General features: G+C 36.0%; 3 protein-coding genes across 3 annotated transcripts; all 3 read left to right on the forward strand.

The window, feature by feature from the left end:
* Positions 1-560: 560 nt before the first annotated feature.
* On the forward strand, positions 561-2777 carry LOC105828892. Its single transcript, XM_012667455.3, has 3 exons — positions 561-749; positions 1396-1888; positions 2159-2777. The coding sequence occupies exons 2-3, from the start codon at positions 1408-1410 to the stop codon at positions 2446-2448; spliced, it is 771 nt and encodes a 256-aa protein (XP_012522909.1). The 5' UTR covers positions 561-749; positions 1396-1407; the 3' UTR covers positions 2449-2777.
* A 139-nt stretch (positions 2778-2916) lies between these two features.
* Positions 2917-10256, forward strand: LOC105828889. The gene is made up of 3 exons (XM_012667452.3): positions 2917-8359; positions 8901-9073; positions 9289-10256. Exons 1-3 carry the CDS (start codon positions 8100-8102, stop codon positions 9609-9611), a joined length of 756 nt encoding a protein of 251 aa, XP_012522906.1. The 5' UTR covers positions 2917-8099; the 3' UTR covers positions 9612-10256.
* Positions 10257-11258: 1002 nt separating this feature from the next.
* LOC118645390 lies at positions 11259-12737 on the forward strand. The gene is made up of 2 exons (XM_036286273.1): positions 11259-11739; positions 12316-12737. Exons 1-2 carry the CDS (start codon positions 11259-11261, stop codon positions 12735-12737), a joined length of 903 nt encoding a protein of 300 aa, XP_036142166.1.
* Positions 12738-15147: the final 2410 nt, after the last annotated feature.

The following is a 15147-nucleotide window of genomic DNA, read 5'->3' on the forward strand; positions in this document are numbered from 1 at the left end:
GTGCGCCTTTCATTTTCAATCTTGTTCTTATCCCTTCTGAGCTATGAAGCCTAGTGACGACGAGAAATTAGAGCTGAGGCACAACCAGCGGGAGCATCGAACCGCGTCGAGTGGCGGCCAATGCGTAGTTAACGGCGCCGCCCACGCATAAGAGGGACAATGGAATAATACGAAATGCTAAACCGGTCGAATTAAATCGGTGAGGTACCAATGGGAGCGGACGAAAGATAACGAAGAAGCAAAGAAAGAAGGCCCGCCTGGTAACAAAACGGTGGTAAAATTCTGCTCTCGGTAAAACTGCAGCGGAACTACTAGGATGCGTCTAACATGTTGTTGGTGGGAGACAAATCCGGGGGGAAGAGCTTGAGAGATCATGACGCGCGTTCCGGTGGAATTCTGCTCTCTACTCTCGTCTCCCGGGTGGTTGGTCTAAGTGCAAAAGCAACCGCTCTCAAATCCAATGCCCGAGCATGAAAATAGTCGCGCAATGGTGGTGTACACCGATGCTAACCAGGTGGGGAGAATATCGCTCGGTACGGAGGTATACCTGGCCAGATATATAGAGCTAGGGCAGGGCTTCCGTTACGTACAGTCTACTTAGAGTGTTCTCAGGTATACACGCATCTCGTGGTGGCACGCATCGTGTTAAATTAAATAGAAGTCGGATAGCCGTTGTGTGAACACAGCTGGATACCCGAGGGAAAAGCGAAGGACAAGACGTTTGATCTCCGTATCGAGCCGCGTGGAAGGTATAGTGCTTGATTGAAGCTTACGCGATTCAATTTGAACCTTCGGCGATCGTATTAAGTGTTGTAGTCTCATAGAACTGTAATACATTTGAGAAATATACATAAAAGTTTAAATATAAAAATAGCTTTATCGATTCAGATAGACGATAGATAAAAGTGATTAAATAATTTAAGAATATCATGTTTCCTTGGATCCTTGGAGAAATCATTTGAGATATCGTGTTTCCTTGGTTTCTTCCAATCCTTGGAGAAATCATTCGAGATATTATGCAGAGCACAAGTACTTTTAACAATTTAAAAAATTGATATTTTTTTTAATTTATAATAAATGTAATTAAGTACAATCAATGATAGTATTCAATTTTTTATGATTTACAATTTAAAACTATTACAAAATTATTTGTACGTATCCATATGCGCGCGCACACACACACACATACACATACAAAATGAAGTAATTGCTCTGTGCTTATTTTTTATTAATTAATTTATTGAGTTATACTATCAATATATTATTTATTGTAATTCTACATTATTAAATTATGAAATCAGATTTTATATATATGTATATATATATATATATATATATATATATATATATATTAAACGTTTTGTAAGTAAATGTCAAATTGATTTTTCTTTACAGATTATTTCAAAAATGAAACATTTCGTGCATCATTATGTGTGTCTGGCTGTATTACTGACAGCGGTCTCTGCGAGATCAGCTGAAACTAATCCTGCGGTTAACTCTATCAATGAGCAACAAACTGCAAGATCAAATAATGGCATATTTGGCGACTTGCGTTCCATCTATCTATTATACAAGGAATGTTCCAGTAGAGAATTGGATTCTTGCTTGAAGCTGAAGCTTTTATCGGCTATAGACAGGGTATCTCGAATGTCACAATTGCATGTGACTGATGGCGTAACTCTAGTACGAGATGAATCAATTACTAATGAATCCGAACCAGAAAAATCTTTGGAAGAAATCGAAGCTAGTTTACCCCGAGCATTAGATGACAAAGAGAACGTTATTAATAATATGATCTTCGACAAAATTGCCAAATTCTTTCAAAGTCATACTCTAAAGCTGAAATTGCCAAATGTAGAGGAACTCCAACGTAGTCTCACAGAAGAAGGTATTAAGAAAAAAAGATATAGAATTAAAATTCAACCAACATGATTTTTATTAATAAAAAAATATGAAAAGTTGTAATTGTTTGGTTAATTATATATCTTTGCACTTATTTATAATAAATATATATTGAATATAGTTACTACTTAAATATTTATTATGATAAGATTAATTTAAATAATGCGTTTTGTTGTAATCTTGTAATTTTATTTATTTTTTTAATATAGTATGTAGAATTTCTATTATTAAATCGTAATTGTATCATCTTCTCTAGGTCGCAAGAAGAAAAATAAAATGAGTGGTCTTCTCGCTATTCCTCTGTTAATTGGTGGTACGTTAGTGCCCTTAGCGCTCGGCGCTCTCGCGTTGTTGGCTGGCAAAGCGCTGATAGTGAGCAAATTAGCGCTCGTACTCGCTTCTATCATTGGATTAAAGAAACTCGTATCTGGTGGACACGATCATGGACACGAAGTTGTTCAAGTTGGAGGAGGACATGGATCGGGCGGATGGGCGAGATCGGGACATGATATTGCCTATTCTGCATACAAACCATCGACAACTTAGGAAAAAAACTTATAAATGTTATCATAGCATTTCTTCAACTTGACGTTATTTCCTCTCTCAAAATTTTTTCTTCTTTTTCGCATAATTTCTATTTATTTCCATCCTGCAAATAATTCTTTCCAAACTCTGTACGCAAAACTCACATCTGTCTGATCTCTCTTTTCACTGTCTCCTATCCAGTTGTGTTCACTTTAGGTCATCGCACGTACGATGCCACTCATGCACGAATCATCCTTGATATTTATTGTTTCATACGAAGCTGCGATACACTCGTTGTCGTATAATATGTATTATAAATGCGCAAATAAATTAAGCTTATAATTATCAAATTGTACCTTTTATTTTTTCATGTCGTTTCCTATCAATGAATTTTTCCATTTCTTGAATGAAATCTACATATGCACGGTTGGTTATTCTGATACTTTATTGTGTGCTAGCTGAGTTTGATCATAATTATATGTTCGCTCGATGGAATTTTGGTGCCGTCTCTTAGTCGATTGCGAGATGCTTAAAATTCGGGTGAAACTAACGGATGTCGAGGATACGCTAAAGTCGTAGAGCGGTGAGGAGAGAGCAACGAGTGGGAAAGAGCGAGTGAGATGGACGCAAGAAAACGGTGAGGGGGATGAGGCGTGTAAAAGAATTGGAGCCTGACCGACTGATGGCCCATTGATTCGGGACTCGATCGAAAGTAAGAGAGCTCAATGCGCGAGACGTGATGGAAAATGGAGGAATGAGTGAATATCGGAAGTGGAAAGCGTCGAGATAAATATGCGAGATAGAGAAAGGCTTTTATAGGCATCGACCGAGTACACGATGAGTTGCCAATCTGAATGACGGTTTATCATCTCGATGCAAGCAACTAAATGAACATACGTCTCCGAGTCTTTGGTTGTTTCTTAGAGAAAAATGGAGGAAGATTGTCAAAGTAGTGAGTAATAGCATAGGACGCAGATACGTAGAGGGATTAAGAGAAGAAGCGACGTTACCTACATACGAGAAACGCAAGAATAAAACTTGAAGTGCTCACGCGAGCATGTATCCATCCTTACGCACTTGTTCCGTCCGCTTCGTGTGCGTATTCGAGCGTGTAAATCTACGTGTGTACGTTTACGAGAGAGCCTACGTGTAGGACGTAAGATGTACACACGGGGACCAGTCGGTGGACACACACTCGGGAAGTAAACCAGGCCGAGCAGACCGATCGGGCCAGTCAGCATCCGCGCTGAGTCTTTTCAAGGTGCGCCTAACACTCTCTACCATACCGGAGAAAAAGTCGAGGCCTGGTCCCCCGATTCTCGCGGCGAGTCCATGTCTCTAGTTCTCTCTCTCTCTCTCTCTCTCTCTCTCTCTCTCTCTCGTATTCGTTCTTGTCAATCGACTTCTCTGTCTCTCGCCCAAACCCGAAGTTCCGTCGATTTTCAACAACGTATTTCTGATCAAGTAGTCCCGTTCCTGATACGCGTGCCCGCAGAATCTTTCGAGATTCAGAATTTTTCGCTTCTTTTACTTTATTTTTCTGGATGTGATATGTATCGTTGGATATTTTGATACTGCGTTTATTTTTGGAGTAAGAATGTCGCTATCAATTTGCCTCCGCACTTGTTGCAGTATTTCTGGAAATTGCATTTATGATTACCAATGGCAATGTAAAAAGTACTAATATCGCTAAGGAGCGGACTAAAAGAATGTCCTATGTAGGTCATATACAAGAATTAGCACTAACTGAGTTTACATTAAGCACAAATTTATTCTCGTGAAAGTACTAATATCGCTACTTTCTTCGGCGGCGAGTAAACAAATTAGAACTATACGCGGAGAATACCATACCCGTATTTGCGGTATCGCGCGCGCGCTGTTATTAACAAGATAGTTATTACCCATTCATCTACTTGCTTATCCTATTGTTTGCCTCTCGCCTCTCTGCGGATGTATCATTCTAACTATTAGCACCCGTTCATTTATCTCTGTATGGCTTTATTCATCTTTTAATAATCCCTTTTGTTCTACTCTAAACGAATCGTAGATGGAAATAGGAGCTAATCTCTCGATAAAAAGCTACAAAATGGCATGCGAGCACAAATGAGAAAAATGAGAGATGAGAAAGAAAGGTGTGAATTTTCGTTTCGTTCACGCGTGCAAGGTGTCAATTCTTTTTTTTCTTTTTTCCTCTATCTCTTTTTGCACTTCTAACGGTATGGAGACAAGACAGATCAATACTATGGTTTTACTAACCCGCATGATATATAATGTATATAATATATGTATAATAACTGCATAAAATTACGTACTTTCATAAATATTTCGTTTATTGTATGCATTAAATCTAAAAAAACAAAGAAAAAAGAAATGCGTTCTAATAATTCCTAGATTCGATGAATATAAATGTAGTCGACGAAAGTTTTATCACACGTAAAAACTGTTTTCTTTGTTTCTCTTTAATGGTGATTTGTTTCAATAGCTCTGAATGTTTCGTAAGCAGCAAAGAAGCGGTCAGCGCACGGACAAATAGACGAAACGGGCAAAGGTGTAGGACGAGGCATGAGAAGAGGCAGAACAAGTAGGAGAGCGAGAATTCTCAGGTACGAAAGCTTCACTTCGTGGGGGCCTTGACCTGACCTCGATCCTCGGACGAGTTCACTCTCGCCGGCGTCGACGAGAGGAAAGTGTTCCACCACCAAGAGTGCGCATGGCTGCTACCCAGCTCGATGTACCTACCATCCGGATTAGCGTTTTTACCTCACGATGCTATGTACAAGTTCATTTGTTGTAAGTAATATAGATGTATAATGTAAAATGATGAAACTTTCAGATTTGCCTGTTGATTACAAACTTAACTGTAAACAGTACAGTAACGGAATCCAATACGCGAGGAGAACAAACGTTTCTTGTGCGAGACGCGGAGAAAAAAGCTGCGAAAGCAAAGTGAAAGTTTCCTGAGACTCATTGTATATTATGTATTGTATATTATGTATTTCATCGCGAAGAAGTTGCGAATAATGCTTGAAAAAAAGAAAAAAGCAGCAATAATTTTTTGAGCAATAAAATATATAAAAATAATTAATATTTTTATTATTTTTACATGACAATTTATACTAAATGTATATCTTTATCAACTAGAACTTGAAATTCCTTTTTATATTTTTATATTGACATATTGTTGGCATAATATTTGTATCTGTGTCAATCGAAAAAAGAGAAATTTATGTGCTAAAAATTTTAAATTTTAATTCAACGATTTTTAAATATTTTAGGTATATTTTAAACAATATAGAAGAACTTAAAAATGCTTTAAAAGATTCTAAGGAATTTTAATTTCAAATATCTCTAGATATTTTTTTCTAATATCATGACTTGTGATTCAACGTGTAAAATTGATTTTTAGACAGAGATGTAACATCATTTATTTAAATAGCTTATGTGCTAAAATACGTTTCGTCTTAGCAAATTCTTCGACAAAACTACTTTGTGATTTTGTGAGAACGTAAGTTGGTTCTACCAATGCAGAGATTGGCTTGACCATCTTCGAACTTGAAGCGCGGAGAAAGTCAGCCGCACATCCGAGTTCTTTCCCTCGCGCACGAATACACCGGCAACGATGAAATACTTTTGGGTATGTCTCCTCCCTTTTTCCATCTTTTTTTCTAGACAAGACGCCTTCGGGTCACGGTGACGCGAAATGAGACAAGACGAGGCGCGGCTTGTCCTCCTGGAGGAAACCTCTGGCTTGGGCCCAACTCACACACATGATCGAATCACAGTGATACGTGCACGCACATTCCATGTGAAAAACCGTTAAATGTTCCGTGCGACAGAGCCACTGGAATACATTAATTTCAAAGATCATTGACTAGTTATGGTACTGATCGGTACCATCCAACAGAACATGACCTTAAATCGTATGCTTAAGATTAATATGACAAAGGAGAAAAAAGATAAATAAGGAGATTAGTAAACGGAGTGGGTAATTGAGAGGAATGCAATATCACGAGATATATAATTCAATAGTAATGTATTACCAATGAAAATCGAGGCATGTGTTATTAGGAAATTTAGTTATATTAAAAAAAAATGAGTTCCCAATAATACAGCAAAGAAGCTTCTATAATCGAGGAATATTAGGAAATGTCACAGTTCCATATGATAATGGCCGCGCAATGCGATGTCTATCAATTGCAAGGCCATCATCGGCTCGCATAAAGTTATAAGTACGTTGGAAAGTTGTGGAGGTATATACGAGCGAAGTATCATCTACTCGATAGTGTAGAAGTACTCGGTGTAATATACTTTGACGAAAGCGAAATCATAAGCTAACTTATCCCAAGTGCTTGGCTAAATATAACTGCTACTTTTCTATTAGCATAATAGGAGATCTTTTGCAAATGGTGTCACGAGATTTTTAAAAATAAAAGGGTATTAATTAAAGATTCTAAGACAAATCGCTTTTTTTTAGTTTTAGCGCAAGTAGAAGCTGATAAAAGAGACACAATTTGATGATAAATAAAATATAGACAGTCTCCTTATTCTGTCCTAGAAACTAATTATGACAAGTGACTCAATTCGGCAAGTCATCTGAAGAGTCATCCGGAGAGAAGACTACGCCAAATAATTTATGCTACCGCAGATAATTCATCTTTAATGCATAGCACATTGCACATGTGTCTCTTTGAAAGTTCTGACAAGTAGGCAATTCCTGTCGCAGCTGCTGTATCTTCACTATTGCATTTAGCAGATAAAAAACAGGACGTAACACCTAAATCTTTCGCGAGAGTAGTCTCGCGTAAATTTCCATAGTTATTTGCACAGCGGCTAACGCGAAATCGCTAAATCAATAAGAATCGCAATCTGTGAATGATAACGCAACGATGCCGAACAAGTCCATATTCTTATCAATTCGTTTTTAATCTAAATTCTCGAGGGACCCTCACATTCTATCTTCTACCGTTGGTATCGGTACTTTCGGTGCTTTTGACTCGTGTCGGAACATCTCCGTCAATTCGATCGTAGTAGTCCGATTTTGGTGGTCCGGAGGAAGAGGCCAATGGTGCGTAGGTACACATCATCTTTCTCTCGTTTTCACCGTCTCTCTCTCTCTCTCTCTCTCTCTCTCTCTTCTTTTTTCCTCGTCCTCTTCCTCTCGCGTTCTCGCGAATGTGTGCCTGTATGCGTATTACGCACACGCACAGGGCGGGTTTGTCGGCAGCCAACACACCCGTTGTGTACACAAACGACCTAAGTAGGCACACACAGGCACACGGAGAGAAGAGCCGGTGGAGAGAAGGACCAGCGATGTGGAGGCGCGTCAACGAGAGACGCACACGACACAAACGGAACGACCGCCTGGAGGAGAACCAATAGCTCGTATGGGTTGTAACCCAACGGCAGGCGGAGGCCATCCGGTGGGGGCCATCAAAATTTCAAAAACGTACGCGGACCCCTTTCGCGACGAGGATAAAAGGCAGCAATCGTGATTCTTTCGGGCAGTGTCGATACGATCGCCGTACTCGTTCGAGCGTTCACGTGCGAGAAAAAAAGAGAGTCAAAATCGCAAGGGCGAGAAAACGCGAGGAAGAGAAGGAGAAGAAGTGAAGACGAGTTGGAATAATTGACTCGATTTGGTGTTTTCTTCGTTATCCGGAAAATCCGTCAAGATGTTCAAATACGTGGTAGTCGGCGTATTCTTCGTGGTATCCGCTCTTGCTGCACCGGCGACACAGGATGCGGGGACGACGTCGTCACCCTCGATCGTCGAGGAAGCCGTCGACGTGTATACTTCCTGTTCCGGAGAATCGAACATCGCGGTGTGTCTCAAGATGAAGGCTTTGCGCTATGTCGATCGTGCCGCCCGCTCAGCCGACATCGAGATCGTTGACGGATTCAAGATTGTACAGACCGAAGAGGCTAAAAATAGGTAAGGAATCGTGAGGATTTATTCGAGATAGTGATCGATCCGTTTTATAGTAGTCGATTATCAAAATGGTGATGGTTGACACTGAGTGAAACTGGGACGTGAGAAATGCGGCAGGTGATTCGTGTGGTGAACGCGTGATGTCGTATCCAAAATATCATAATTCTTCTTATGCTAAAGTGTATAAAATATTTACATAGTATAAACATAAAAACTATGACTGATTTTTTAGCTTAGTTTGATTAATTACTTTGTAATATTTGATAATTTTGAGATTTAAATTTATTTTAATTATAATCAGAAATATAAAGAGAGAGAGAGAGAGAGAAGAGAAAATTTATAAATTTATTACTCAGTAAACTGTTTTGAAAATAAATTCTTACTCTTGCTTAATTAATAAATGCTTAACTTGAATGTTACTTAATTCTACTTGGCTCTGTAAGCGGTTGTAAAATTAACATAAAAGGTTGAAGAACGAAGGTTAAGATAGTTTAAAATATGCAGATATAATCATCGTGATAAGAACACACTTCTTTCTTTTCAGCCGAGCCGACAATGCAAGGTCTCTTAATGACATTGAAAGTACTTTGCCTGCTGAGACCGAAGCCAAAGAAGCCGCAATTGATCAAGCCATTGTCGACAGAGCTGCCAAATTCTTATCCACGCACACTGTTGAATTGAGCCTGCCCGAAGATGTTTCTCGTTCGTTTGATGAAGGTAAAATTAAAATGTTACGGATTTTTAATTAAAAAAAAAAAAAAAGTCTTAGTTTCAAAATTCTATTACCATATATTTTCTCGACAGCTATAACATATTGCTATAATATTTGGAAATTTAAAATAAAAAGAATATATAAAAAAATTTGGATACGCCTACATATTATAACTTAATAAAATAAAAGGTATATATTAATTATTGGAATTATGTTTCAGCTCGTGGTAAAAAGAAGAAGATTGTCAAATCACTTTTGCCCATCCTTCTTCTCCTGAAACTGAAAGCTGCTGCTCTTATTCCCATCGCTCTTGGTGCTTTAGCTCTAATAGCTTTCAAAGCCCTCGTTATCGGCAAGATTGCTCTCATCATCAGCTTGATCCTTGGTCTGCAGAAATTGCTTGCTTACAAGAGCCAGAGCTATGAGGTTGTCGCTCACCCCGTTCATGACTATGGACACGAAGCGCACCACGATCATCACGGCTGGGCGAGATCAGCGGCCGGTTCTGATCTTGCATACAAGGCGTATAAACCTTCCGAATAGTTCAAAGTTATGCGCAACTTTTCTTCCTTCTAACTTTCTACCTTCATTCGCCAAAGTGATCGTCTCTAATCCGGCGATCACGTGAGGGTGGCGTGGCTCAGTTTCTCAGGGATCCGCAAACAAGCTCAACTCGACAACGAAGACACTTGTTATGAACGACTATATTGAACGTAATTCTACGTAGACGGGCAAATGACTGTTAGACACGGACAGTTACTGGATTTTGCACGGACAGGATTTAACGGTGACTCGACTGCATGACGCCGATGACGATACTGCAATCGACAATCTATAGGGATGCTACGATCGCCATAGTTCAATGTACATTCCGGCAAACCTATGACTTATCACTTCACCGACAACGACGAAAGGCTGTATCCAGAGATTATGAGAATCTCAAAAGACTCTCAGAAAAGTGGAATCCTGTCAAAATAATAGAAGCCGCGCTCCCTCGATCATACTCGTGCGGTATCCTTTCAGAATCCTCCGTGTCTATCGCATGCGGAACGACTCGTAGTCAGTACTCGCACGGGACCACCAGATTTAATCCAATGATTATTTATATATCGATCACCCCGTTTTGGGATCATCATGTAACTTATCATATTATTTATAAATAAATTGTAATTTTGTATAATATTAAAAGCCGACTTTACTTTATTTTTCTCCATATATTTGTTCCATAAAAATATCCTTTATCGTAAACCATACAAATTTCTCATTACTGTATTGATAATAAGACTTGTTTAACGCGATAATAGCAATAAAATTATAAAAAAGGTTCATATATTTGTCCAAATTTATATAGATTTATATATCTATATAAATTTGGACATAAAACATAAATAATGTTTAAAACATTTATCGGTCAAAGAATTAACTTACTATTATTATAAATAAGAAATAATTTAAAATTAATAAAAATAATATGTCGATATTAAGAAGAAGGTTTTGAAATACGCGAATATTTATAAAAACTTAATCATTATCTTTATCTAAACGCCTTAGTAGGTGATACGTTTTTAGATCTCGTTTGTTCCAGATGTACGCAAATTCGGTAATTATATCCGCGCTACTTGCGTCCCAATTTTTCTTTCTCAGCTGTCAAGCCTGTCCCATCAAACTGACGATATAACGATCTTTCCAACGCTCTATTCTTCGACCAAAGGAAATTACCCTTCTCTCAGTGCATCCGGTGTATCGACCAAGCGCCGTGCGTATGAAATACAAACGAAGTATACTTTCGCTACTTGTAAAATCTTCCGAGTGAAACCAATTGTTCTGTCGTGTGTGAACGCCCCCTTGTCGCCTATATAGGTGGGTGATTTCAGGAACAGTACCAACAGTATTTTACGAGAATTTCATTACTCTGCATCTCCTCTGTACGACAAGATTCTCTGTTACAATCTCAACAAAATTAAAAGAAGCAAAATTATGACAGTTCGAAGATATAAAAAGTGTTTCAGAAATCAAAGTTATTTGTGTTTACCATATTGGAATTAATGTAAATAAAATAACTGTGTAAAAGTTTTAAACCTTGAATAGTTGTGATAAATTTATTTTTTAAGTCTTATCAATTTTCTATTCGATGATTTGATTTCATCTGAATAAATTTGTGAGGGATCGGTGAAGATCGATGAATCAAAGATGAAAAGCGAACTCCGTTATTTATGTCTGTTAGTTCTCGTGTCTACGAGTTTTACAGTGATCACGGAGCCTAAGGAACATGTTACTTTGGATGACGAACATTCCTATAGTTTTAACGAAGCTTTCGGTGCATGTTCCTCAAAGAAGGAACACGGAACATTTGAATGCATAAATCGTGGCATTCTAAGCGCTTTACAGTCTTTAAACGAAAAAGATAGCTTGGAATTTGGAAAGATACGACTGGACAGAGCAGAGGGTTACGGCAGAGATCTTCTGGATCTAGACTACGATCCAAAGGATTTCGGAAATGTCATGAAGGCAGCTGCTAGACTGATGGAACGCCGCAATATCAAGTGGAATCTGGATAATATATATCCGGGATTACAAATGCGCATCGGACCAATGCTAAATGGAAACGGGATACTGGAATTTATTCTTAATGAAAGAGTTACTTCGTACGGTGATAGACAGACTGGTACAGGTAAGCTGTAATATTAATTATGCAAAATTAATCGAGCGTTTTGACTAATTATCCTTAAAAAGCTTGATCATCTTTTATTATACATTTTATAACGTTAAGAAAAAATTGATTTAAAGTTGTGCTGTAAAACCTATATTTTTACATTTTGCGTAAAAAAAACAAAGTGTAGAAAATTTACAAAAATGCGTAAGAATATTTTAATATAAAATTTTTTAAAACATTAAATATCTTATGTATATACATGTATATACAGATATGTGTGTATGTATACTTTGTTAAAAGATTGCGTAAATAATGTAAATTAGAAGGTTACATATCCCTTACATTATACATTGTTTGTGAAAGAATGATTACATAAAATGAATAAAATTACAAAGTGCTTGCTTCAAAAGATTGTAGCTTGTTACACGCGGAGTTATTTGTGTTGCCTTAGCACAGAACTAAACCTCACGCTGGTTTCTTGTACTGACTAAGACATTATGTGTTTCAACCGGTTTTAAGAACATCCTCCAGCAGGCAGCACGATCAAGGCAACGGAACCGGTTGTAAATTCAAGGTCAAATTCTATCATTTCAGGAAGGCAGTTGACCAGACACATATTACTGCCATTTCTATTGGGTTTCAAATTCAATCTGGCATCCCTAATTCCACTTATGTTCGGTTTCCTGTTACTCGTGACCAAGAAGGCTCTCTTATTGACGAAGATGGCGTTATTTCTGATTGGTCTTTTAGGATGGAATACGCTCTTTTTCGGGACATCTACAGTACCTCCTTATTCGGCAAACGCGTTCAATGGCTTCCATGCTTACGGACATGAGACACCGCCCGGTGTATACACGCATTACGAACATCATTTCCCACGATCTTATAGACAGCTACAGGACTATAGTCCTTATGATCAACATGTCATTAGGGAAGTCGTCAATGTTTACGATGGAAATAGCGATTCGGGACAGGGTAGACAAAATGCAAAAAATTTAGTTTTTGACTCAAAATAGTTAATTAATAATTTATTTTAACACATCAATAAGAAATTTATATAAACCATCAATATTAAAATCTTGACCAAAGTTAGACGTTTACTTTTGATTTAAATTTATATATATATATTTTTTTTTAATAACTTATTCAATTTTTTATTATAAATTTTAAAAGAATGTTTTATCAAATTTTTATGTATTATTTAAGAATAATTGATTCAATACTTAAAAAAATTTAGAGTTCTTAATATATGTAATATAAATTTTAACAAGAATACTTCATAATGTCGTATATAAATATTTCAATTATACTTACTACATTTTTCGTTATATATATAATAAAATTTATATAATTACAGGTATCTTTATAAGCTGAGTTGAGCATATCGAAAACTGTTTCACATTTTTTATCTTCTATCTTTTTATACTCTTTATATATATATATATATATATATATATATATATATATATACATATATATATATAAAATATGTTATATAACTTTTAATAGATTTAAATGGATTTATCAGAGAAATTTTCTTATAACTAATATCATTGATATATCATGATCTATATTATCAATGATTTTAGTAATAGGAAAATTTATTTGATAAATTTATTTATATATCATGATCTATATTAAATGATTTTACGGACTCTTGCAAATAAACACAGCAAAAAATGTAAAGTATTTATCAGATTTAATTTGATATATTTTTCTTATCACATTTTTTTCTATTTTGTTACAGTATCTATTGTATTATATGCATCTGGATTACTAAAATTTGTCAATGTAAGTGTTAAGCCAAGCGAATAAATTGAAAGAGAAGTATTGTGTAATAATATTTTGTATTTTAAGCATTGTGTTGTTCACTTTCAAGTTCAGTTTCAAATATCTGTCTATCAGCAAGAATTGTCACTAAGATTCTGACGTTTTCACTTAGCAATCCCATTAGTCTCAGTCCATTATTGCGTTGTCCTTTCTTTCGGTCGTCTAACTGTACTAATTCTCTCTTTCTCCGTCGCTCTTATGTTACTACCGTCCGTAAGAACAGTGATGATTACATCCGGGAAACACACATTTACTTGTAAAGGAAAATACTACCGTGTCTTTACGGTCATGTGACTACACGTACGACCACGTGCTCATAGCATTCCCTCTGATAGATATAACAATTAAAGTGAGAATGCATCGCATGTTGTAATGGCCGGTGAAGAAAGCCTTTAAACAAGTTTATCGTCTTTGTCCATCATCATTTAATTATTCCTCTTTTTACACATGTAGCTTCTTGTATCTTGTACTAATCAATTTATATCGTAAAAGAGTGTTAAGATATATCATATTAAGATTAGATTAAGATTATCAATTGGTTGTATACGATGGAAATGTCATTTATAGAAGTATCAATAAAGTAACTTTTTATTAAGAAGCGCTTGTTTAGAAGTGCAAATCTATAGCCGATAAGAAAAATGACATTTACGACAATACTATTTTGTAAGAAATGACAGCATCATCATTGAGATTATTTGGTAATATAATAATGTTAAAAATTTAAGTTTGTATGTATACTTTCTTTTTAATAGTTTTTTAAAATAATTACTCATAGTATGTCATATTAAAGTGATGACGAATAAAGTGAATAATGTATATTTGATCACGTATAGTAATAGATGTTGATATGAAATTCATCAATGCAGAATTATAGCAAATTTGACTACTATGACAAACAGCCTTTCGACAGAAAGAATTGCAAAAATTGAATGTATTGATCAGCGTAGATAGTGTTAATCAAGTCCATTACCATAATTGTTTAAATTAATTTTCAAATGTAGCTCGTCACAGATCATAAATTGTGCTAGATTAACAGTATTCCAGCTAAGTTAACGAGTGCCTTGATTTTCATTAATCATTGTCTCTCTCACACATATATATGTAAGATTTATGTTTGATAATTTCAAAATGTTTCGGTAATCATTTAATAATGAAATACTGTAACTCTTGATGAGTTAAATAATGAAATACTGTAATTTTTTTCCGTGCATTTTAATGATGTTTTCTAGGTCAAAATATGTAATGCATAATACAATGTGTTAAGTGACTCTCTCTTTCTAATTTTTTACTGAAACTTTACTTATCCTTAGAATAGTAAAAGGTTTCAATTATACAATATTTGCAATTAAATGTTGGTAATCTTTGGTCTTTTTATTCAAATAAAATAATTTTAATTAAGCATTTTATTAAAAGAATTAAATGTAATAGAATAAAAAAGGTTTAAGCACTCTGTAAGCTAAGCTAACTCATTTCCATTCTATTCTAAATTTCTATTTCACTTTAGATATTGAACTTGATCAAAGTATGTAAGTAACAATAGTACAAAAAATAACTAGCGTTGGAAATAATAAAAACTCATTTCCGCATGACACTATT

This window comes from Monomorium pharaonis, chromosome 4 (assembly GCF_013373865.1).
Source record: "Monomorium pharaonis isolate MP-MQ-018 chromosome 4, ASM1337386v2, whole genome shotgun sequence".
NCBI lineage: Eukaryota > Metazoa > Arthropoda > Insecta > Hymenoptera > Formicidae > Monomorium > Monomorium pharaonis.

Bases quoted from the DNA above. Each gene is read 5' to 3' on its own strand.
- LOC105828892 (XM_012667455.3), top strand. From the start codon at position 1,408: ATGAAACATTTCGTGCATCATTATGTGTGTCTGGCTGTATTACTGACA. The intron at 1,889-2,158 runs GTATTAAGAAAA...CATCTTCTCTAG, and splicing joins ACGTAGTCTCACAGAAGAAG to GTCGCAAGAAGAAAAATAAA.
- LOC105828889 (XM_012667452.3), top strand. From the start codon at position 8,100: ATGTTCAAATACGTGGTAGTCGGCGTATTCTTCGTGGTATCCGCTCTT. The intron at 8,360-8,900 runs GTAAGGAATCGT...CTTTCTTTTCAG, and splicing joins ACCGAAGAGGCTAAAAATAG to CCGAGCCGACAATGCAAGGT. The intron at 9,074-9,288 runs GTAAAATTAAAA...ATTATGTTTCAG, and splicing joins TTCTCGTTCGTTTGATGAAG to CTCGTGGTAAAAAGAAGAAG.
- LOC118645390 (XM_036286273.1), top strand. From the start codon at position 11,259: ATGAAAAGCGAACTCCGTTATTTATGTCTGTTAGTTCTCGTGTCTACG. The intron at 11,740-12,315 runs GTAAGCTGTAAT...CTATCATTTCAG, and splicing joins TGATAGACAGACTGGTACAG to GAAGGCAGTTGACCAGACAC.